The sequence below is a fragment of the Phoca vitulina genome, unplaced genomic scaffold (genome assembly GCF_004348235.1).
Source record: "Phoca vitulina isolate PV1807 unplaced genomic scaffold, GSC_HSeal_1.0 scaffold29, whole genome shotgun sequence".
Classification (NCBI taxonomy): Eukaryota; Metazoa; Chordata; class Mammalia; order Carnivora; family Phocidae; genus Phoca; species Phoca vitulina.
In genome coordinates this window covers 14,041,895-14,064,531 of record NW_022589732.1, presented here as the reverse complement: position 1 = coordinate 14,064,531, position 22,637 = coordinate 14,041,895, and the positions used below count along the sequence as shown (strand labels likewise).

The following is a 22,637-nucleotide window of genomic DNA, read 5'->3' as shown; positions in this document are numbered from 1 at the left end:
ACTTGTTTTATCCTATTTCCTATTCACTGGCCAGTATTACTTGTCTAGTCACAACACCTCAAGATTAGAGGTTTCTCTCTTGCCAAAGGAGTGATTAACACCAGCTCTCTGTTTGGACCTCGCACTCTGCCACATCCTGTCTTATGCCATCCTTCTCTTATCACATTCTCAAGATTAGGATAGTCCTACAACCTTGCCATAACCTCAGCCTCCCACCCGTAACCCTAACACACACGTATACATTCTTATTGCCCACTCTGATAGGGGTAATGTTAGAATTCATGTGTTCTGGGATACCTGTGTGGCTCAGCTGGTTAAGTGTCTGACTCTTGATTTTGGCTCAGGTCATGATCGCAGGGTCGTGGGATTGAGCCCCGTGTTGGGTTCTACACTGGGCATGGAGCCTACCTAAAAAAAAAAGAGAGAGAGTTAAGTGAAAATGTTCGCAGAATTGGAGGACTCACACATTCCAATTGCAAAGTTTACTACAAAGTAATAGTAATCAAGACTGTGGTACTGGCCTAGGATAGACCTATAGATAAATGACATCAGATTGAGAAGCAAGAAATAAGTTCTTAACATTTATGCTCAATTGATTTTTGACAAGAGTGATAAAACAATTCAATGGGAAAAGAACAGACTCTTTAACAGATGGTACTGGAACAACAGGACTCCACATGCAAAAGAATGAAGTTGGACCCCCCACATACACACAACATTACACACAACATACAAAAATTAACTCAAAATGGATCAAAGACCTAAGTCACTAAAACTATCCAACTCTTAGAAGAAAACATAGGGGTAAATCTTCATGAAGTTGGATTGGGCAATGGTTTCTTAAATATGACACCAAACCTATAAGCAGCCAAAATAAAAATAGATAAATTAGACTTTATCAAAATTAAAAAACCACTGAAAAGGACACCATCAAGAAAGTTAAAAGAATGTAAGAAAATATTCATAAATTACATATCTGATAATGGACTTATATCCAGAATATATATAAAGAACTGTTACAACTCAACAATAAAAGAACAAAAAACCCAATTACAAAATGGGCAAATGATCCGAATAGATATTTCCCCAAAGAAGATATACAAACGATCAATAAGCTTAACATCTTTAGTCATCAGGAAATAAAAGTCAAAACCATAATGAAATAGCACTTCATCCACTAAAATGATGATAACTAAAAAGACAGAAAATAACAAGTGTTGGTGATGTACAGCAATTGTAACCCTCATACACTCTTGGTGGGGATATAAAATGGTGCAGCCATTTTGGAATACAGTCTGGCCATTCCTGAAGAAGTTAAACATTGAGTTGCCATTTGATCCAGCAGTTCTGCTCCTTGGTATGTCCCATAAGAAATGAAGCCATGTACACAAATGGTCATAGCAGCATTATTCACAATAGCCAAAAGATAAAAACCCAAATGTTCATCAACTTATGAGTGGATAAATAAAATATAGTATATCCATGTCATGAAATATTTGGCCTTAGAAAGGAATGAAGTACTGATTCATGCTACAACATGGATGAACCTTGAAAACATGTTCATTGATGATCATGTTAAGAAGTCACAAACACATAGTGTGTGAATACTTTTATATGAAATGTCTAGAATAGGCAACTCTATGAAGACAAAGATTAGTGGCAGCATATGGATGAGGGGGATGAAGGTATTGAGGTAATGGCTTAAGGGCATGGGTTTTATTTTGGAGGTGATGTAAATGTTCTAAAATCGGGTGGTGGTACAGTTCTGTGAATATATTAAAAACCATTGAATTGTACACTTTACATGAGTGGATTATATCTTCATAAAGCATAAATTTTTTTTTAATCTAGAGAATGTAGGGGTGCCTGGGTGGCTCAGTTGGTTAAGTGTCCAAGTCTTGACTTTGGCTCAGGTTGTGATCTCAGGGTTGTGGGATTGAGCCCCACATCCGGCTCTGTGCTGGGCAAAGTCTGCTTGAGATTCTCTCTCCCTTCTCCTGCCCCTCCCTCCCCCCGGGGGGGGGGGAAATCTTAGAGAATGTAAAAACAGAATATTTGCTAAGGGCTTAATGCAATGCCTAGCACATAGTTCGTACTTAATAAATGGTACCCTTGTTAAATCCATACCACTTTAATTTTATACAGCAACATAAACATTGAGCTAGCAATACTGTGTAAGTATTGATTTGATGATGGAAAAACCAGTTGGATGTGTCATGGTTCAGACAAGATAATGCAGGTGCCAGCTAAGATGATAGGAGGCATGGAAAGGAAGGGGTAATTTCTAACAAGTAAATAGTGACATTTTATAGATAAATCATGAAAGTAAAATCTATAGGGGTTGGTTACTGATTGTGATGGGTGAAGGGTGATATATCTATCAGAATCAAATCAGGAGATGACAGAAGCCACACAGTAACAAGTGACACAAGTTTCCCACTTAGTAGACTGGTGGTGGGTACATAAAAGTCTAAATGCCTACCTTTATGCTAACTGCTGAGAAATCTAAGATGGCTTCTGCCCTTAAAGTGTTTAGGATTTAATAGAAGACTGACATAAGCAAGGTTAATATATTTCTTAACTTAGCAAATGAAAAAAAAATGCATTTTAAAAACCGTATTGAAAATCCTTTAGGATGGATACTAAATTGGATGCTGATATGCTCATCTCAGCAGGTCTATCAGAGCCATTTTTCCCTCCAGTATTGGATATAAATCTCTGCTTATTTGATCACCAGATCAACTGTTGGCTTGGGTTTTGCGGGCCATTCATCTGGGGGAATAATTTTTCTAGAGAATAAATTGGGCTATGCCATTCCCTTGATTCAACTTCTCCAATACCTTCCCACTGGAACCAGAATAAAATCCGAACTCCTGGCCCACCCTCATGAGGAAGCTTTTGAGTAGAAAGCATGTAGAGTAATAAATTGATAGTTCTCAAACTTAAGTGTTAAGTTAGAACCACCTGGAGGGCTTGTTAAACAAATTGCTGGGCTTCACCCCAGAGTTTGAGTCAGTAGATTTAAGGTGGAGCCCCAAATTTGCATTTCTAACAAGTTTCCAGGTGATATTGCTGCTACTTGTGTGGGGACCACACTTTGAGACCACTGTAAAAGGTTAACTGACTGGTTTTTGCTCTGAAATAAACTTTCTTTTTTTTTTTTTTTTTAAAGATTTTATTTATTTATTTGAGACAGAGAGAATGAGAGAGAGAGAGCACATGAGAGGGGGGAGGGTCAGAGGGAGAAGCAGACTCCCCGCCGAGCAGGGAGCCCGATGTGGGACTCGATCCAGGGACTCCAGGATCATGACCTGAGCCGAAGGCAGTCGCTTAACCAACTGAGCCACCCAGGCGCCCTGAAATAAACTTTCTTAATGAGTATAAGATACTGGTCTGAGACCCTGAAATTACCTCAGATGTTTAATAGTGTTTGTGTTTAAGGCTCTAGTGTGAGGGGCACCTAGAATCACCCAACAGCCCGTCTGGAGTGGTTTTGATTATAATGTATCTCGAGTTCAGGCTATCTAGGATCCCAATAAGTATTAATTCTTTTCATAGGGATCTAACAAAAGACACGGTCTTTATCTCAGGGAGGACGGTATATCAGAGGCGGAGAGGCTGCACCTGGCCTTCCAGGTGCGCGGCCCTTCTCAATTGCCCTTCACGGAAAGGCCTCCGGGATTTCTTAAAACCGCTGTGACTTGAGAGAGCCCCAACGTGACTGGAGATGGTCCTTGGGACCGAGAAATGTGATAAAACCGGCTGGTCCACCCGAAGGGAGCGTCTCTTCCCGCAGGTGGAGCAGCGCGGTGCGGACTAAGCGAAAGCACGAGCGGGGCCGAGCCCGGCACCGCCCCCTCCAGCTGCAGGGGCGTTCCCAGCTGCCGCAGCGATCCTAACGGGCTCGGGCGGCGCCCCCGGCGCTCCGCCTCCCCGGGCCCTCCCCCGGCTCCATCTTGCTGGCGACCAGGGTTGGACTGTGACGCTGCTCCCCGGGGTCAGGTGAGGCGCCCCCTACCCTTTCTGCCCCCCTTCCCCGTGTCACCTCGCTCATGCCCGCTCTGAGGTGCGCCGTCCGGGAGATGGCGGGGCGCCGTGTGTGTCCCCGCGGTAGGGGTTCGGTGGAGGTGCCTGTGGGCCTCGGGGCGGCGGGCGTCTCGGCGTGTGTGTCTCAGGACCCTGGCTCCCTGCCGGGGGCTTTCGGGCGGAGGCGCATTGCATTGGGGTAGGATAGGCGAGGCGGCCGGCCTCTGTGCCACTCCGCTGTCTGGAGATCAGAGGGACGGTGATAGCCCGCGCGCCCGCAGGTGGACCACAGGTGGAGGGACTGAGGCCAGAGGATGGCCCTGCCGAAGTGACCTCAAGGAAAGCTGAGTAGGGAAACCAGCAAGGAGCAACGAAAGCTGTCTGGCTGGTGATTAGATTTTCCGGTGACACAGCAAATTTTGGGAAATTTGTCATGTGCTTCACTAAGCCTGGGACAGAATGCCTAAGCCCAAAATTGTACATTGCCTCAAGTTTATAGTTCTTGGAAACTATTCTGGGAAATAGCATTCCAGATTTGATTACTATTCCTTCAACAAATGTGTGCTGATATCAGGCCCTCCGTCCTGAGCAAACACTTCCTATACAGCGAAAGGTGGCTGATGTCTACCATAAAAGTGACAGAAACGAAAAGTCCTAACTGCCTTTAAACTCGCTAGTATCTTCTGAGAGGGAGCTGATCTGATAATCTGTCCTATTTAGAGCGTAATGAATTACTTCTCAGGCAGGGAAGGAGTTTCAAGCACTAGATGGCAGGTAGAAGAGAGAATGTTGGCTACTCCAAATTTAAGCTGCTTTTCAGTCCTCACTGGTGATGGCTGCCTTCCCTGTCCCAGAAGTCATGTCTGGCCCTTACTCTAGTTCTTTATCCAAGGGCCCTTGCCAACTGATTTAAATTGTCCTTCCCCACCAAGAGGCAGGTTTTGGAAAATTGTAGTCGCTCCTGTTGGCCATCTTCATTTGCCCTTCCTGTTTCGTATTTGTTTCATAAATCTTGTGTTCCTGGGCTTCCTGCCATCTTGAGACTTTTGTAGTGAGGCCCAACCCTTTTAGTAGCTGACTCACTGGGTGGAGATGGTTTGGAGGACCAAGAATGATTTCTACTCTTATAAAAGTAGTTGCTGATGGAGAATGTTGAAAAGGAAATAAAAGCTCTTGTTTACCAGTATAGTCTTATTATTCCTTGGGGAAAATGAGTAATTTGTTGAGTCACCCTGGGATTTTAGTTTTTTGCAAAAGCTTTTTAAATCTACCTTTTGAATAGATGATACATGCACAACTCCAAAAGGGCTAAAAGTACATTGAAAATTAAGTTTCCTCCCCATTATGTCTCAGCTGGCCTCCGTTTTTTGAGAATACTTTCAGGGATATACATACAAGCAAATAAATGTATTTTCTATACTTAGAGTTGGCAGTTTATGCAGTTTTCACCTTACCTTTTTTTCCCGCTTAATATGATTTAGGGATGGTTTCATAGGAATTTAAAAAAATATGATTCATAGACCAGCAACATCAGTGTCACCTGGAAGCCTAGTTAGAAATGCAGAATCTCATGCCCCATCTCAGAACTACTGAAGCAGAGTTTGCATTTTTAATGAGATTCAAGTAATTCACATCCATGTTAAAGTTGAAGAAGTACTGTTTTATCTAATACCTTGTTCAAAGAAGGGAGAGAGGAGATTTGAGCTTGGTAAGTCAGGGAAGGTGAGTGAGCCCAGGCATGAGGGCCAAGTCAGTTAATAACAGTGGCTGAAACAAGGGCATGTTGGGAATGGTTCAAGTGGTAGAGATTGCACATTGGAATGTAGGTATTGTGAAGAAAGAAAGTGAATAGATATATTGGAGCCAGTACTAAGGAGATCTGAATGTCAGGCCTATGAATTTTCATTTGATACTCCGGCAGCAGTCTTTGAGGAGTTTTGAACTGAAGAGTGATATGCTGAAAGAGAAAACTATAAGTGCAGGAAAATTATAAGTGTGAGAGTATATGCAAGGACATAAATGGAAAAGTAATTTTAGTAAAATAGGCATCAAGTGATGAAAACCTGGTCTAAGGATATGGCCATGAGAATAGAAATTACAGGAAGAGTAGGAGAGGCATTTCAAAGGAAAAAGAAAAACATTGGGTTATTTACTGTACTTAGTCATAGGTAATTTAAATAGTGGTACTAGTAACAGATACGGTATTTTTTTTTTTTTTCCCCAAGTTTTTGTTCAAATCCCAACCAGTCAACATACATTACAATATTAGTTTCAGGTGTAGAATTTAGTGATTCATCACAACACCCTGTGCTCAACACAAGTGCCATCCTCAATACCCATCACCTGTTTAACACCCCACACCCTCCAGTAACCATCACTTTGTTCTCTATAGTTAAGAGTCTGTTTCTTGGTTATATATGGGATATGAAGAGTGATCTGGTGGGGGAAAGATGAGTATTTAATTCCACCCAATACTGAAGGCCTCCTAGCTGGCTTCTATCTTAATATACTCCTCATTCTGTTTTGATGATTGTCCATCTTACAATTATATCCCACCTTTTGCCTTGCACATGATAGTGTTCAACTTCTCTGCCAATGTATCCATCACCTTTTTTTTTTTTTAAGATTTTATTTATTTATTTGACAGAGACACAGCGAGAGAGGCAACACAAGCATGGGGAGTGGGAGAGGGAGAAGCAGCCTCTCCACGGAGCAGGGAGCCCGATGCAGGGCTCGATCCCAGGACCCTGGGATCATGACCTGAGCCGAAGGCAGATGCTTAACAACTGAGCCACCCAGGCACCCCTATCCATCACCTTTTAAAACAGTTTAAACCTTTGATAATCCAGTCTTAGTACAGTGTTTTATGGTAGATGCTAAATAAATGATTATTTGACCTTAGATAGATATTATTTGTCAGGTATATTTTATCTGATCACCAATAGTTTTTTAGATATGGTCAGGCTATGAAAGGGTATTGTTCTGAATGTTTTTTCCCTCTGTTTATTTGCATTTGTTTTAGGTTAGTAGTGTTTTCTTCAAATGCGAAAGTCATTTACACACATACATATGTATGTGTATATTTGTGGCTTTTTGGTTCACACTGGCTGCATTTGTTTTACATGAGCTGTCTTATTTAATTTAAATTCAATTAACATTTGGTATATTAGTAGTTTCAGAGGTAGAGTTCAGTGATTCATCTGTCTTATATAACACCCAGTGTTCATTACATCCGTGCCCTCCTTAATGTCCATCACCCAGTTACCCCCCCCCCCAGCAACCCTTAGTTTGTTTCCTATGCTTAAGAGTTTCTTAGGGTTTGTATGAGCTGTCTTTAAAAAAACAAAAAAAAAAAACCTTTATTATGGAAAAATTTAAACATGTAAGAGTGGACAGAAGAGTGTATTGAGTACCCACATACTTGTCACCCAGCATAAATAATCAACTCATGATTATCTTGTTTCATCTGTACTCCTGCCCAACCCTTTCGTATTATTTTGAAGTGATTCTGGACATTATAACATTTTATATATATTAGTGTGTATCTCTAAAAGATCAGATGCTTCACAAAAATCATAATACCAATATGACACCTAAAGATGTAGTAATTTTTTTTTTTAAAGATTTTATTTATTTATTTGACAGAGACACAGCGAGAGAGGGAACACAAGCAGGGGGAGTGGGAGAGGGAGAAGCAGGCTTCCCGCCGAGCAGGGAGCCCGATGCGGGGCTGGATCCCAGGACTCTGGGATCATGACCTGAGCCGAAGGCAGGCGCTTAACGACTGAGCCACCTAGGCGCCCCAAGATATAGTAATTTCTTAACATCATCAGATATTCAGGTTACATTGTTTGCATTTCCAAATAGAAATGAGCTCCTTTTGAAGAAAATAACTTTGAATTGATTATTCTTTTTTTTAGAGATGGAGAGAAAGAATCTTAAGCAGGCTCCACACCCAATGCAGAGCCCAATGCAGGGCTCTGTCTCACAACCCTGAGATCATGACCCGAGCTGAAATCAAGAGTCAGACATTTAACCAACTGAGCCACCCAGGCACCCCTCAATATAGACTGTTTTTCAGGAAAACCATATAGTTGATAAAAGATTTCTCAGATTCCAGATAATAAATGAAGAAAAAATGATAGAATTAGATCTAGGCATTGATTATCAGCCACGTAAAAGAGAGACGGTTGATCATTAATGTGTTTCCTGATAGAAACAAACAATATTTTTTGAGTATTTATGCTAAAATAGTAATATGATCAAGCTTCTAGATCTGACTACAAATCTCTAGTAAATAACTATAAAAGATTATCATGGAGATTCAATTGGCAAAATCCAGATAGAGGGAGATTTCAGGACAAACTGGTTCCTTCAACAAGTAAGCTGCATGGAAAAAATAGGAGAGGTGAGGCTTTTAAAAGAGATTTAAGAGACGTGCCAACTGACTAGACTATATGGACCTTATTTGTATACTGATTTGAACAACCAAACTGTAAAAATTATTAAACACTGACTGGATATTTGATATTAGGAAATTAAATTTTTAAGGTACAATATTGGTAAATATGGCTTAAAAGAGTCCTCTTTTTACAGATGGTGTATTAACATTTATGAGTAAAGGGATATGATGTCTGGGGATTTGCTTTATTTATTTTTTTTAAAGATTTTATTTATTTATTTGAGAGAGATTGAGAGAACCAGTGGGAGGAGGGGCAGAGGGAGAAGCAGACTCCCCACAGAGCAGGGAGCCCGATGTGGGACTCGATGCCAGGATCCTGGGATCATGACCCAAGCAGAAGGCAGATGCTTAACGGACTGGGGATTTGCTTTAAAATGATCTAGGGAAGGGGCGCCTGGGTGGCTCAGTTGGTTAAGCGGCTGACTTTGGCTCAGGTCATGATCTCAGAGTCCTGGGATCAAGACCCACGTTGGGCTCTGAGCTCAGTGGGAAGTCCGCTTGTCCCTCTACCTCTACCACCCCCACCCCTGCACCTGCTCATGCTCTCTCTCAAATAAATAAAATCTTTAAAAAAAAAAAAAAAATCTAGGGAAGGGTGAAAATGAAATAGGATTAACTATGACTTGATAGTTGTTGGAACTGAACATGAAGGTTATGTGAACATTCATTATATCAGGATGAACCACAAGAAATTTGTATTTTAAAACAGTTGAATTTCAGTAATGCCATGCAGGTCAATCTAACACTGTTCTAAAATCTTTGAATTTTCCCTAATAAAAAAACAAGTATAAAATAAAAAACGAGGGGCGCCTGGGTGGCTCAGTTGTTGAGCGTCTGCCTTTGGCTCAGGTCATGATCCCAGGGTCCTGGGATCGAGCCCCCGCATTGGGCTCCCTGCTCAGCGGGAAGCCTGCTTCTCCCTCTCCCACTCCCCCTGCTTGTGTTCCCTCTCTCGCTGTGTCTCTGTCAAATAAATAAATAAAATCTTTAAAAAAAAACAATAAAAATACTTAAAAGACCATAGAAATTTGGACACTGACACATTGATGATATTATGGTTTTATTTTAAAAACAGTCCAGTCCTGTTAATTAAAGTTATGTTTGTAGGTATATATACTGAAGTATGTATAGGTTAAAATGGTAGAATGTCTGGGATTTGCTTTGGAATAATCCAGTGGAGTGGTAGGGAATGAATGAGAGTACTGAGGGAAAAAAAAAAAATTGGCCATGAATTAGTAATTACCGCAGCTGAGTGTTGAGTCTATGGGGTTTCTTATACTATTAACTTTTGATTAAGTTTGAAACTTAAAAGTTTATAAAAAGGTGTGTGTGACTACAGAATGTTAAATCTTAACCATTGTTTCCCATAATGTTACATCACCAAATAAGGGGATATCTGTGGCACCTGAAAAGCCTTTGTTTTAATATTTACATGTTCATTTTAATGTTACCTTCTCAAGAAACTAACATAAGTTTTCCATTTATGGAAGTGATATAAAGTAGACCTAAAATAAATTTTTTAAAAGTATTTTACCTTTTATCCAAAATCTATAAAGAACTCATCAAACTCAACACCAAAAGAACAAAGAATCCAATCAAGAAATGGGCAGAAGACATGAACAGACATTTTTCCAAAGAAGACATCCAAATGGCCAACAGACACATGAAAAAGTGTTCAATATCGCTCGGCATCAGGGAAATCCAAATCAAAACCTCAATGAGATACCACTTCACACCAGTCAGAATGGCTAAAATTAACAAGTCAGGAAATGACAGATGTTGGCGGGGATGCGGAGAAAGGGGAACCCTCCTACACTGTTGGTGGGAATGCAAGCTGGTGCAGCCACTCTGGAAAACAGTATGGAGGTTCCTCAAAAAGTTGAAAGTAGAGCTACGGTATGACCCAGCAATTGCACTACTGGGTATTTACCCCAAAGATACAAAAGTAGGGACCCGAAAGGCTACGTGCACCCCGATGTTTATAGCAGCAATGTCCACAATAGCCAAACTGTGGAAAGAGCCAAGATGTCCATCAACAGATGAATGGATAAAGAAGATGTGGTATATATATACAATGGAATATTATGCAGCCATCAAAAGGAATGAGATTTTGCCATTTGCAACGACGTGGATGGAACTGGAGGGTATTATGCTGAGCGAAATAAGTCAAACAGAGAAAGACATGTATCATATGACCTCACTGATATGAGGAATTCTTAATCTCAGGAAACAAACTGAGGGTTGCTGGAGTGGGGGGTGGGGTGGGAGGGATGGGGTGACTGGGTGATGGACACTGGGGAGGGTATGTGTTCTGGTAAGCGCTGTGAATTGTGCAAGACTGTTGAATCTCAGATCTGTACCTCTGAAACAAATAATGCAATATATGTTAAGAAAGAAAAAAAGAAGAAGAAGAATGTAGCAGGAGGGGAAGAATGAAAGGGGGAAATCGGAGGGGGAGAAGAACCATGAGAGACGATGGACTCTGAAAAACAAACTGAGGGTTCTAGAGGGGAGGGGGTTGGGAGGATGGGTTAGCCTGGTGATGGGTATTGAGGAGGGCACGTTCTGCATGGAGCACTGGGTGTTATGCACAAACAATGAATCATGGAACACTATATCTAAAACTAATGATGTAATGTATGGGGATTAACATAACAATAAAAAAATTTAAATAAAAAAGTATTTTACCTTTTTTTTTTTTTTTTAAAGATTTTATTTATTTGACAGAGAGAGACACAGCGAGAGAGGGAACACAAGCAGGGGGAGTGGAAGAGGGAGAAGCAGACTTCCCGTGGAGCAAGGAGCCCAATGTGGGACTCGACCCCAGGACCCTGGGATCATGACCTGAGCTGAAGGCAGACAATGACTGAGCCACCCAGAGCCCCTAGACATAAATTTAAGTGAAAAATTAATTGGCTTAAAAGATACTCCGTAAATATTCCATAAATAATAGTACTGGTAGTATTCAGATATGACAAATTATATGGTATGAAGAGAATGAAGTTGGAACATTTACTATGCTATACTGACTCCTTTGGTGTGAATGGTGAAATGAAGCATTTTATAAACTTTGCTTATACCTCTAATATCCACCTGTTGAATGCCTGACAGACTCTTCATTTTGAAAAATATATTTTGTATAAAACCCTATGATAATATATATGTTCAAAGGACTTAACCCTTATAAAAAATTACAGAGGACTTTTTTTACTGTTACAGAATGTCATACCCAGGCTATCCCCCAACAGGCTACCCACCTTTCCCTGGATATCCTGTAAGTATTGGCACTTATAAAATAGCTTGTGTACTTGGAACAGGCATCGTATAGGACTAGCCCATGGCAGATCTTACAGGTATGCTAGGGTAGGGGTCATAAACTCAATTGCCCAGAGGTACTGAGTAGAATAAGTGTGTTAAGGCAGGTATTATGGAGGAATGAGAGGGCACTTGCCTCACTTTCGGAAAACCAGCATCTACTCAGCTGTAGCCCAATATAGCCATGCTGGGAGGCAGACTCAGTGTTGCTAATACTCCATTTCTTCAAGAAAAGCCAGAAATGTGGATTTGATATGAAATTGCCCCATTTTTTTAAATTGGGAAATTCATTTTTTTTTAAAGATTTTATTTATTTGACAGAGCACAAGCAGGGGGAGCAGGAGAGGGAGAAAGGAGAAGCAGACTCCCCGCTGAGCAGGGAGCCCGACACGGGGCTCGATCCCAGGACCCTGGGATCATGACCTGAGCTGAAGGCAGACACTTAACCAACTGAGCCACTCAGGAGCCCCGGGAAATTAATTTTTTTAAATGTTGTATGAGCCAATAGAACATGTATGTAAGCTAAGTCCATCCCATGAGTCACTGGTTTTTAACCTTTGTGTTAGAAGATTTAAAATAACTAGAAGGGCTTGACTGAGAGATAACAAATTGCAGTGGATTAAAGGTCCCTGGATTTGTAGTTCTGAGACTGAGTATTTGAGGTTCATTTTATAAATGTGCTACTAAGTTCTGCCTTGTTGATGTCTGGACTATGAGGACTAAACTCATAGCGGGAACATTTAAGTGAGAATTATGCATTTCAATTTTATACTCATAAGTGTGTAAGGCTTCTTTCTAACTCTGGGAGAATACAAAGAGGCCTATGCAGGTTAATGATAATATGTGTATCCTTATGTAAAATGAATATATAGCTCTCCTGAATTTATCATAGGAGTGATGAGAATTGTGAATATGTTCCCAGGCCCCTATGTACTGAACTGGACTCTGGCTACCATTTCGTCAGTGTGGGCTAAATTCTGAAACAGACAACCCCAACATCTAAGTGACTTTACACAATAAAAACTCACTTCTTGCTTGCTTTACTTCCTAGAAGTCAGTGGCGGGAAGGTGGGAGGGTGGGAGGACTCAAGGAGGCTTTATTCCATGTAGTCTTTCAGGTTCCCAGGCTCCTTCGACATAGTGGCTCTACCATCCTATAGGGCCTTAGAGTCTTCCACTGGATTCTCTGCTTCCATTTGGCAGGTGAAGGAAAAGAGAACGAGAGAGTATAGAGGACTGTGAAGGGGGTTTGTAGGGGCCAGGCTGGAGGTGGTGTACTTCACTTCTGTGTCTCTTCATTCACCAGTACTCATATTGTCCTACTTAACTGCAGGGGGTTCTGGAAAAGGTAGTCTAGCTTTATGGCCAGAGGAGAAGGTTTAGTGAACATGTGACAATCTCTGCCACTCTTAGACATTGTCTAGTCTGGGCTCCAAAATGTCACACTCCATGTATGACTCAGGTGACTCTTTTCTTTTTTTTCCTATTATGCAACAGGTTCTGGTATGTTGCAAGAGAGCTGTGAATTCTTCTCTTTAGGGTAGAGAGCTGTATCTTTCTCATATTTCCAGGTGCTATAAAAATGAAGGAACTAATGAGCTTTGTTAGTTTTTCCTGAAGGCTTGAGGTTTGTAAAGAGTCTAGTTCTTACTCCCAAATAGAGAAACAGACCCCTCTTGCCTGACACAGGTAGAATTAAATTTAACTGAGTTCTGACAAGCAAGTGTCCTGACAAACTAGTATACTGGTAAACTAGTATAAGATACCAAGACTTTTAATGGGATTTTTAATATGTAAAAGAAAATCTAGACCTTGACAGTTATCTGTTTGTTTTTTTTTAGGTGGGTCATATTTCTATGTGATCACATTCATTTGAAAAATTTTCTCATTTTTCAGCCTGCAGGTCAGGAGTCATCTTTTCCCCCTCCTGGTCAGTATCCTTATCCTAGTGGCTTTCCTCCAGTGGGAGGAGGTGCCTACCCACCAGCCCCAAGTAGCAGCTACCCAGGAGCTGGAGGCTACCCTGCCCCTGGAGGTTATCCAGCCCCTGGAGGCTATCCTGGTGCCCCACCACCAGGGGGAGCTCCAGCCTATCCAGGAGGTGAGTAATGGGTTGTGGCATTAGTGATGATTTGGAATTGCTGTACCACTTTTTCCTTCTTTTTTTATCCTCTTCATCCTTGCTTGTTTTGTATGAGGTCAGAGATGCTCTTAGCCTACTCTCTACTAAAGACAGTAAGAACCTGGCTGGCAAGATTGAGGGATAAAGGTTCTTAGGGAGCATGAAAGCAGGGAACATTCTTAAAAATTCTGTTGTGAAAAAGAATAAATCTCATGGTAATAAAGGACCAATATATAACAGTTGGCTTGGTTATTTTTTAAAAAGATTTTATTTGTCTCAGAGAGAGAGAGAGTGAGCGCAAGAGAGCACAAGCAGGGGGAGTGGCAGGCAGAGGGAGAAGCAGACTCCCCTCTTGAGCAAGGAGCCTGATGTGGGGCTCGATCCCAGGACCCTGGCATCATGACCTGAGCTGAAGGCAGATGCTTAACTGACTGAGCCACCCAGGCATCACATTGGTTATTTGTAATCGATTGTGATCCTTAAGACAGCTTTGTTCAAAAAAAAAAAAGATAGCTTTGTTCAAAGGTAAAAAAGTTTAGCACTTTTATATTATAAGTTAGTTGGGCAGGTGAATGAAGTAAAAATGTTGTAATGGAGAAGGAATTGGTAAGTTGAATTTAGACCAAAAGAGACTGCTGTTATAGCATTAATAGCCTATTTTTTTCCCACTGTTCTTAGTAGATATTTTCCTAAAGTTTACTCTTCAATCATAAGAACTGTCATTATATTCTTTTTTCTAGTTCCTCCAGGTCAAGGGTTTGGAGCCCCACCGGGGGGAGCAGGCTTTTCTGGCTATCCACAGCCGCCTTCCCAGTCTTATGGTAGTGGCCCAGCACAGGTCCCACTGCCTGGTAGGTACCAACTATCCAGAGAAAAACAATAGTGTGCTATTTTAAAAATTTCAATTGCCATTGAGAGAACTTAGTTTACATTTGGGATAGCCTTCAGTAAACTTAGTACTTCCATGAATAATTTTAAATACATGGTTTCATGAAATGGATTAATGTGATGGAAAAGTTTAATCAGTAAGATGGAAATAAGGACCCACTTTTTCAGTTACAAAAAAAATCTGTTCCAGAGCCAAAAAACCTTTAGGAGCTTCTCTGCTCACTCCTGTACCACTCCTAAACCCTCAGAACTATGTCCTGACATTCTTTCCAGATGGAATCAGAATTTAGTTTGGTTTGAGTGTTTAAAGAAAAAAAAGGTATTATTTGTTAAATTGTGTAGAACATGAATTATTGTAAAAGGTTCTTATGACCAAAGTTGGTTTTAGATTCAGTGAATTATAATACTAAAAATTTATCCTAGTGAATAACATGGTGTGAATGTTCTCATATGTTTCCATATTCATAATAGTCAATGCTGTTTTGAAAAATTAAATCCTATAAGACCTGTTTACTGTATTTTTTTAAATGTTTAGGTGGCTTTCCTGGAGGACAGATGCCTTCTCAGTATCCTGGAGGACAAGCTCCTTACCCAAGTCAGGTATTTCTGCTCCTATTTTTATATTTCATCCAATTTAATCAGATAATGCCAAAGAAGGGCACCACTCCTTTGCTGACATTAGAGATTTCCATGAAGCAGAGGAGATGGTTTATTACAGTCACTGAAGATTCTAATCTTTGCTTCTGGTAGACACGATGCTCTCTTTGGTCCATCTGCTTGTAAGTGTGTCCTGATGATTTTAATAAGACAAGGATAGGTTCCTTCTCACAGGTGATGATACTCATAACTTTTTCATAGAGATTCACTTGGGTTCTTGGCATTGGTTTTCTTTTTCTTCTTCCTTCGCTGGCAGTTACAACTATGAACTTGGGTGACTGAGTAATTGGTATTTCTGGCAGTGTTTGAGAAAGTGTGGATTTGTTTTTTCTTTTTACCTTTATAACGTTTTACTCTTTTTTCAGATCAATACAGAATCCTTTCCTTCCTATCCTGTTTTCTCTCCTGTTTCTTTGGATTATAACGGTGAAGTGAGTAAGGTTTTCTAATGTTCACTAATTGCTGGGTCCCCTATATGTGCCTTTATTACTTTCTGATTTCTCGTGTATTTTTCTCTCACAACTTCCTTGAGGGCTCAACTATATCTGTTTTATCTTTATGTCCCTGTAGTGCTTGACAAGGCTTTAACTGTGGTAGCCAATTAATGTTTGTTGAATTGATTTCTCAGTAGCCCTGGACGGTCTCCCATATATCAAATCTTTGCCCCATCTCTGTATAGCCCTTTATTTTAATATTGTTTTATTTTTAATTGCCTTATTAATTCTTTTATATCCTATGGAAGTTACCAGGAACACAAGCAGTATACTTTTATGCTTATCTTTATCTTGATTTTTCTTATTTATTTCCATACTGTTTATTCATAAAGATCTATCATTTTCAAGCTTTTTTTAAAGCTGGGGTGGGATAGGGATTACAGTGTTGGAAGAGAAACACTTCAGCTATTTTCTGGCTTACTTTCTTGATTTAAGGAATTTGATCTCCAGAGAGATTAAGAAACTTGTTCAGGGCCACACAGCTAGTGAAAGACAAAGCTAAGACTAGATCTAGCTCTTCTGACTCGCAGACCAGTAGTCTTCCTGTTACACAGTGCTGCTTTGCTGATACTCTAAATGGTATTCCTTCAAAGCACATAGAGAACTGCTTTCGATCCTTTTTTTTTATTATTGATTGTTGATGATATTGTAAATCTGTAACTATTTTAATGAGAATTTTTATTTTATTTTAGCTTAAGCATGCACATAGCTTTAGAAACATTTTATGACTGAATATAAAAGATTTTCAAACATAAAACACTAAAAATGAAACACACATACACACGTAACTCATGTGTAACAATTACTACCTTAAGATAGAACTAAAACCAGTAGGTGGAAGTTTACAGAGTGATAGATTTTGGAAGATCTTTTACATGGAGGTGGAGTAGGCTACCTTGTGAGGAGAGAACTCCCTGTCACTGAAAGTCCTCTGGTAGATGTGCATGTGTGTGTGTGTTTAGGGAAATGAAAATTTGTGTCTTGGTTGGGCATTTGGGCCAGGTGACCTTTCCTGATTGACCCAGTTTTGTTTTTCAGCAGGAAGGTTGGCATCAAATGAGTGTCAAAGGGTGGAACTTTTGGTGGCAGATACTGTGCTGAGAAATTTTCCCTAGTTTGAGTTTTGACATCTAGAACATAGACCCTGATTTCCTTTAATTTAGTATAATGGCTGGAGGATAGTACTTTTGATGAAGATTCACTTCAAATGTAGACTTTCTACATAGAATAAGACAAATCCATTTTTTCCTACAGATGAAAATTGGAGTAGTTTTTTTTTTTTTAAAGATTTTTTTAAGATTTATTTATCTGGGAGAGAGAGCGAGCACACACACACATGCACATGTATTGGGGAGTGGTAGGGAGAGTCTTAAGCAGATTCCCTGCTGAGCAGGGAGCCTGACCTGGCGCTTGATCTCATGACCCCAAGATCACGACTTGAGCCAAACCATAAGTTGGACACTTAACTGACTGCGCCACCCAGGCAACCCATTTATTTGAGAGAGAGTGAGAGCGCACGCTGGGAGGTAGGGGCAGAGGGAAAGGGAGAGAGAAATTCAAGTGGACTCCGTGCTCAATCCCATGACCCTGAGATCACCACCTGAGCCGAAACCAAGAGTCAGATGCTTAACTGACTGTACCACCCAGGCATCCCAGTTTTTGTTTTTTAAGAAAGAAGAGTATAACAGAAAATGAGAATCATCAAATAGTACATGTTGGGGGTTAGTTTCTCTTAATGCCTAGTCCAGTCCAAAGGCTTTTTGCCCTAACTTAGGATTTTAGTGAAGGTGCTTACATCAAAGGAACCTTTCTTAGTTTCTTGATACCATAAGGCTCATGTAAAGGCTTACGTTGAAAAAAAAAATTTAGGGGCGCCTGGGTGGCTCAGTCAGTTAAGTGTCTGCCTTTGGCTCGGGTCATGATCCTGGGGTCCTAGGATCGAGTCCTGCTTCGGCCTCCTTGCTCAGCGGGGAGCCTGCTTCTCCCTCTCCCTCTGCCTGCCGCTCCCCCTGCTTGTGTTCTCTCTCTCTCTCTGTCAAATAAATAAAATATTAAAAAAGAAAAAAAATTTATACTTGAATATTTGCAGTTGAGAATTTTTTCTTAAAACCACTATACAAATATTTGTTAGTTCCCTGCTTATATTCCTGGCACTATATTCATAGTGCAGGATGGTTGTTAGAAGAAAATGTTGTGTGAGAATATAGGTAAGTGGGAGAAATTATTGACCCTAAAAATGTTTGCTAAAAAATGGTCTGTTCCCTTTCTCCCCATTAATTTGCCCCTGCAGTTGCTGGCATATTGCTATATTCAGTGGGTATGACTTTAAATGCAGTTTCAGTTGCCTAAAAAGCAATTGAGTCATTTTATATTTTGCAGTCATGTTGAATGCATCTTTAAATGATATTTTAAAGATAATGGGTTAAATAAAATATATTACTAAAATTCAGTTTTAAAAAACTGTGGTGAAATACCATCTCACTTCATCCCATCTCCCTTAAGCCCTGATTTGAATAGTTTAAGAAAACTATTGAATTATTTCCTAGCTGTGTATTTTCAAATTTTTTAAATTTTGAAATAATTTCAGACTTAAAAATGTAATAAAAATTGTACATAGGGGGCACCTGGTATGGTTCAGTTGGTTAAGCATCTGCCTTCGGCTCAGGTCATAATCCCAGGGTCCCGGGATCAAGCCCTGCGTCGGGCTCCCTGCTCATCGGGGAGTCTGCTTCTCCCTCTGTCCCTCCCCCTTGCTTGTGTGCTCTCTCTCTCAAATAAATCTTTTAAAAAAATTATATTGCTTGTTTGAAACCTCATTGGGCAGCTCAATGTCTACCTAACTAAAACCCTTATTATATTATTATCTTTAAATCAAACACTGCTGCTCATCTCACACTATCCAGGGATCAATTTCTTTTTTTCCTGCTGTTCTAAGAAGGAAATCAAGACATAGGAAGATTGTGACAAGTTTCACAAGCTTGACTTTTCTTATCTCCTGAAAGTTTGGTGTTTAGCTATCTTTTGGCAGGGAGAGGATAGGTCTTTCTTGCCTGTTCCAGAATGAGCCTTCATAATAAAATGCTCATATCCTTTGTCCTAAAACAAACATGACCTCCTTAGCTAAGAGTGATGACTGGGGAAGTCTTAAGTTGTCGTCTTGTCAGCAGAGAATCCTGACTTAAAATTTATATTTTTTGGGGCGCCTGGGTGGCTCAGTTGGTTAAGCGACTGCCTTCAGCTCAGGTCATGATCCTGGAGTCCAGGGATTGAGTCCCGCATCAGGCTCTCTGCTCAGCGGGGAGTCTGCTTCTCCCTCTGACCCTCACCCCCTCATGTGCTTTTTCTCTCTCTCATTCTCTCTCTCAAATAAATAAAATCTTTTTTTTTTTTTAAGATTTTATTTATTTATTTGCAGAGAGACACAGTGAGAGAGGGAACGCAAGCAGGGGGAGTGGGAGAGGGAGAAGCAGGCTTCCCGCCAAGCAGGGAGCCCGATGCAGGGGCTCGATACCAGGACACTGGGATCATGACCTGAGCCGAAGGCAGACGCTTAACGACTGAGCCACCCAGCGCCTCAAATAAATAAGATCTTAAAAAATAATAATAAATTTGTATTTCTTTTACTAAAGAAGTTTAAAATTTTTTCATGTTTCTTTCTTCCCCAGTTTTATTGAGATATAAGTGACATGTAACATCGTTTTAGTTTTGGGTGTACAACATGATGATTTGATGTATTTTTATTTTATTTTTAAATTTTATTTATTTGAGAGTGCAAGGGAGAGAGAGTACAAGCAGGGTGAGAGGCAGAGGGAGAGGGAGAAGCAGACTCCCCACTGAGCAGGGAGCCTGACGCAGGGCTTGATCCCAGGACCCTGACGCAGGGCTTGATCCCAGGACCCTGACGCAGGGCTTGATCCCAGGACCCTGACGCAGGGCTTGATTCCAGGACCCTGGGATCATGACCTGAGTCGAAGGCAGACGCTTAACTCTCTGAGCCACCCAGGGGCCCCTGATGTAATGTTATCTTATGAAATGATTAGCACAATCCCTGACTTGGATTTTATGCCTCTTTTTTCAGCCTGCCGCGATGACTCAGGGAGTTCAAGGAACAGTCCAGCCAGCTGCCAACTTCGATGCCATGAGAGACGCAGAAATTCTTCGGAAAGCAATGAAGGGTTTTGGTAAGGAAAACAGGTTTTTAATCTTATTGATAATTTCAAGTGACTGAATCTAAAGTAACAATAAGCTTTATTTTTTAAATCAAATTTATGTGTCCACCTGTGCACATAACTCAATTTAATCTGACACCAGGCACCTTGTAAGCATGTAAGAGATGTCCTCAGGGAATACCCAGTACAGAATTCACCCTTACTTAAACATGTATGGTTCTTCCAGGCACAGACGAGCAGGCAATTGTGGACGTTGTGGCCAGCCGTTCCAGTGATCAGAGGCAAAAAATTAAAGCAGCTTTTAAGACCATGTATGGCAAGGTATATATATTTTTTTCTTTCCTGGCCACAAACAGTGGCCTATAGGCTCCATGTTTATGTTAGGTTGTATACTATTGTTTTATTAGTGCTGGTGGTGCGAAGTAGAGACAGCTAGATTTCAGAGACCCCAGGAGTGGTGTGTTCACTATTTCTCTCAAAAGCCTTTCTAATTCTGGAGTAGTCCTTGATCTCATAGTCCTACTCATACCTCATATGATGTCTGATATGTGATAGATGCTCAGTAGAAAATAGATTATGGCCACAATAGCATAACTGATAATAGATAAATTTATTATATCAAATAGGTAGATAAATAGTGTAATAGAGAAATAGTATGGTTCACAGTCTCTCTTTACAGTGGGGTTCAAGGACTTACTATACAGCCCCTACTTATTCTTGGTGTTTGGCATCCTCTTCCACTCCTCTTCCTCCCTCTAAATATATCCTGTATTATGATGCATGTAACTTCTTGCCGTTCACTGCAAACGTCATGGTCTTTCAGACCTCTATGTTTGGTATACATTGTTCTCTTGGCCTAGAACACCTTTTCCTCTTTTTTTCTTCATGGCAAACAGCTTCTTTAGGATTTAGCTTGAATCAGCTACTCTGAAGTTGGATTTCTCAGAGCAGAATTTTGCTGCTGCTTTCAATGTGGTCCAATCGCATTTTGTAAAACCTCTGCCATAACTGATCTCATTGCCTACTCCCTGCAGCAATGAGCTCCCCTCAGGCAAACTACGTCCAATTCATCTGGGCATTTTCAGCACCAAGTATAGGAATAATAACAAATAGCCACTTAATAAATATTTGCTGAGTGCCTCAGTCCTGGGTGCCTCAGTCTGTTAAGCGTCTGCCTTCGGCTCAGGTCATGATCCCAGAGTCCTGGGATCAAGCCCTGCATCGGGCTCCCTGCTCAGCGAGAGCTTGCTTCTCCTTCTCCCTCTGTCTGCTGCTCTGCCTACTTGTGCTCTCTCTCTCTCTGTTTCTCTGTCAAATAAATAAATAAAATCTTAAAAAAACAAAACCAATATTTGCTGAATGGATGATCAGTGACAAAATCGAGCAAGATTCAGTGGGTAAAAAGCACTATTGCTTCTTAGATATAAAGGGGAAAGCTGGGTAGCATTGTTTTTCCATTTAGATGGGAATCCTAAAATTTCCTAACATGCTCTGGATCCAGTTTACTTTTCTCAGAATGGGAATAGAGGTTCCTTGGTTTGTCGCACTTCACCTATTCTACTCTGCCTTACTCTCTCTGCCTGGCCCAGATCTACTTCTTTAGTCTTAAAGCTGATGAAGCGACACAAACTCTAGATTTCCTTAGGGTTCAACATCAGATTCACTTCTCTAACAAAAGTATTTTCTGTATTATGAGTCTCTTTGGTTAATATATAGCCTGTGCTATGCTGTCCTGAATTTTCTCCTATATCAGTTTAGAATTAAAACTAAATTCACAGCCTGTGTTTTTTTGCTCCCAGCCCCCTTTTGTCTTGGCTTCCTACTAATTAATACAAATATCATTTGTTGTGGAGTTGTCCTTGATTCCACATTCTTCTTTATCAGTCTGTGAGTACTTATTGAGTGCCTACTGTATGCCAGGCACTTTGTCCTAGCATCCAGTTACTGACAATATCTCCTTGATCTAATATGTAAAGGGTTCTTTTAAAATTTGTCTTCTTTGGGGCGCCTGGGTGGCTCAGTTGGTTAAGCGACTGCCTTCGGCTCAGGTCATGATCCTGGAGTCCCTGGATCGAGTCCCGCATCGGGCTCCCTGCTCGGCAGGGAGTCTGCTTCTCCCTCTGACCCTCCCCCTCTCATGTACTCGCTCTCTCTCATTGTCTCTCTCAAATAAATAAATAAAATCTTTAAAAAAAAAAAAAAATAAAATAAAATAAAATAAAATTTGTCTTCTATCTCAAATCCACCACTCAAATCCAAGCCTTTATTACTTCTTACCTAAGTGATCTGGTTGCAAAAATGTTCTTATCTAAAGTCTCTTTATCGTCACAGTCCATACGGCCTATGGTTGTCATTTCAGTGTCTTTTTCTTGCATAAAAGCTTCCAGTGGCTCCTCCCGGTATGCAGAATCAAATCCACATTCTTTAGTTTGGTGTTCAAGGTAATAACACAAGCGTATCGTTACAACTGTGTCTCACTAATCTTTGAGAACATCGCCCTCTAA

The 22,637-nt window shown here is 40.6% G+C and overlaps 1 protein-coding gene across 3 annotated transcripts in view; it reads left to right on the top strand.

Moving 5' to 3' along the window:
• Positions 1–3,863: 3,863 nt before the first annotated feature.
• The window catches only part of ANXA7 (annexin A7), a 34,172-nt gene continuing 15,398 nt past the window's right edge, over positions 3,864–22,637 (top strand). The window contains exons 1-8 of one of the 3 annotated variants that reach the window (XM_032423746.1): positions 3,864–4,002; positions 11,708–11,762; positions 13,700–13,904; positions 14,666–14,776; positions 15,349–15,413; positions 15,836–15,901; positions 20,043–20,145; positions 20,360–20,454. In XM_032423746.1, coding sequence (XP_032279637.1) covers positions 11,709–11,762; positions 13,700–13,904; positions 14,666–14,776; positions 15,349–15,413; positions 15,836–15,901; positions 20,043–20,145; positions 20,360–20,454 — 699 coding nt within the window. In that variant the 5' untranslated portion in view covers positions 3,864–4,002; position 11,708. The remainder of the gene's footprint in view (positions 4,003–11,707; positions 11,763–13,699; positions 13,905–14,665; positions 14,777–15,348; positions 15,414–15,835; positions 15,902–20,042; positions 20,146–20,359; positions 20,455–22,637) is intronic. The other 2 variants (XM_032423744.1, XM_032423745.1) reach the window with 2 other exon arrangements.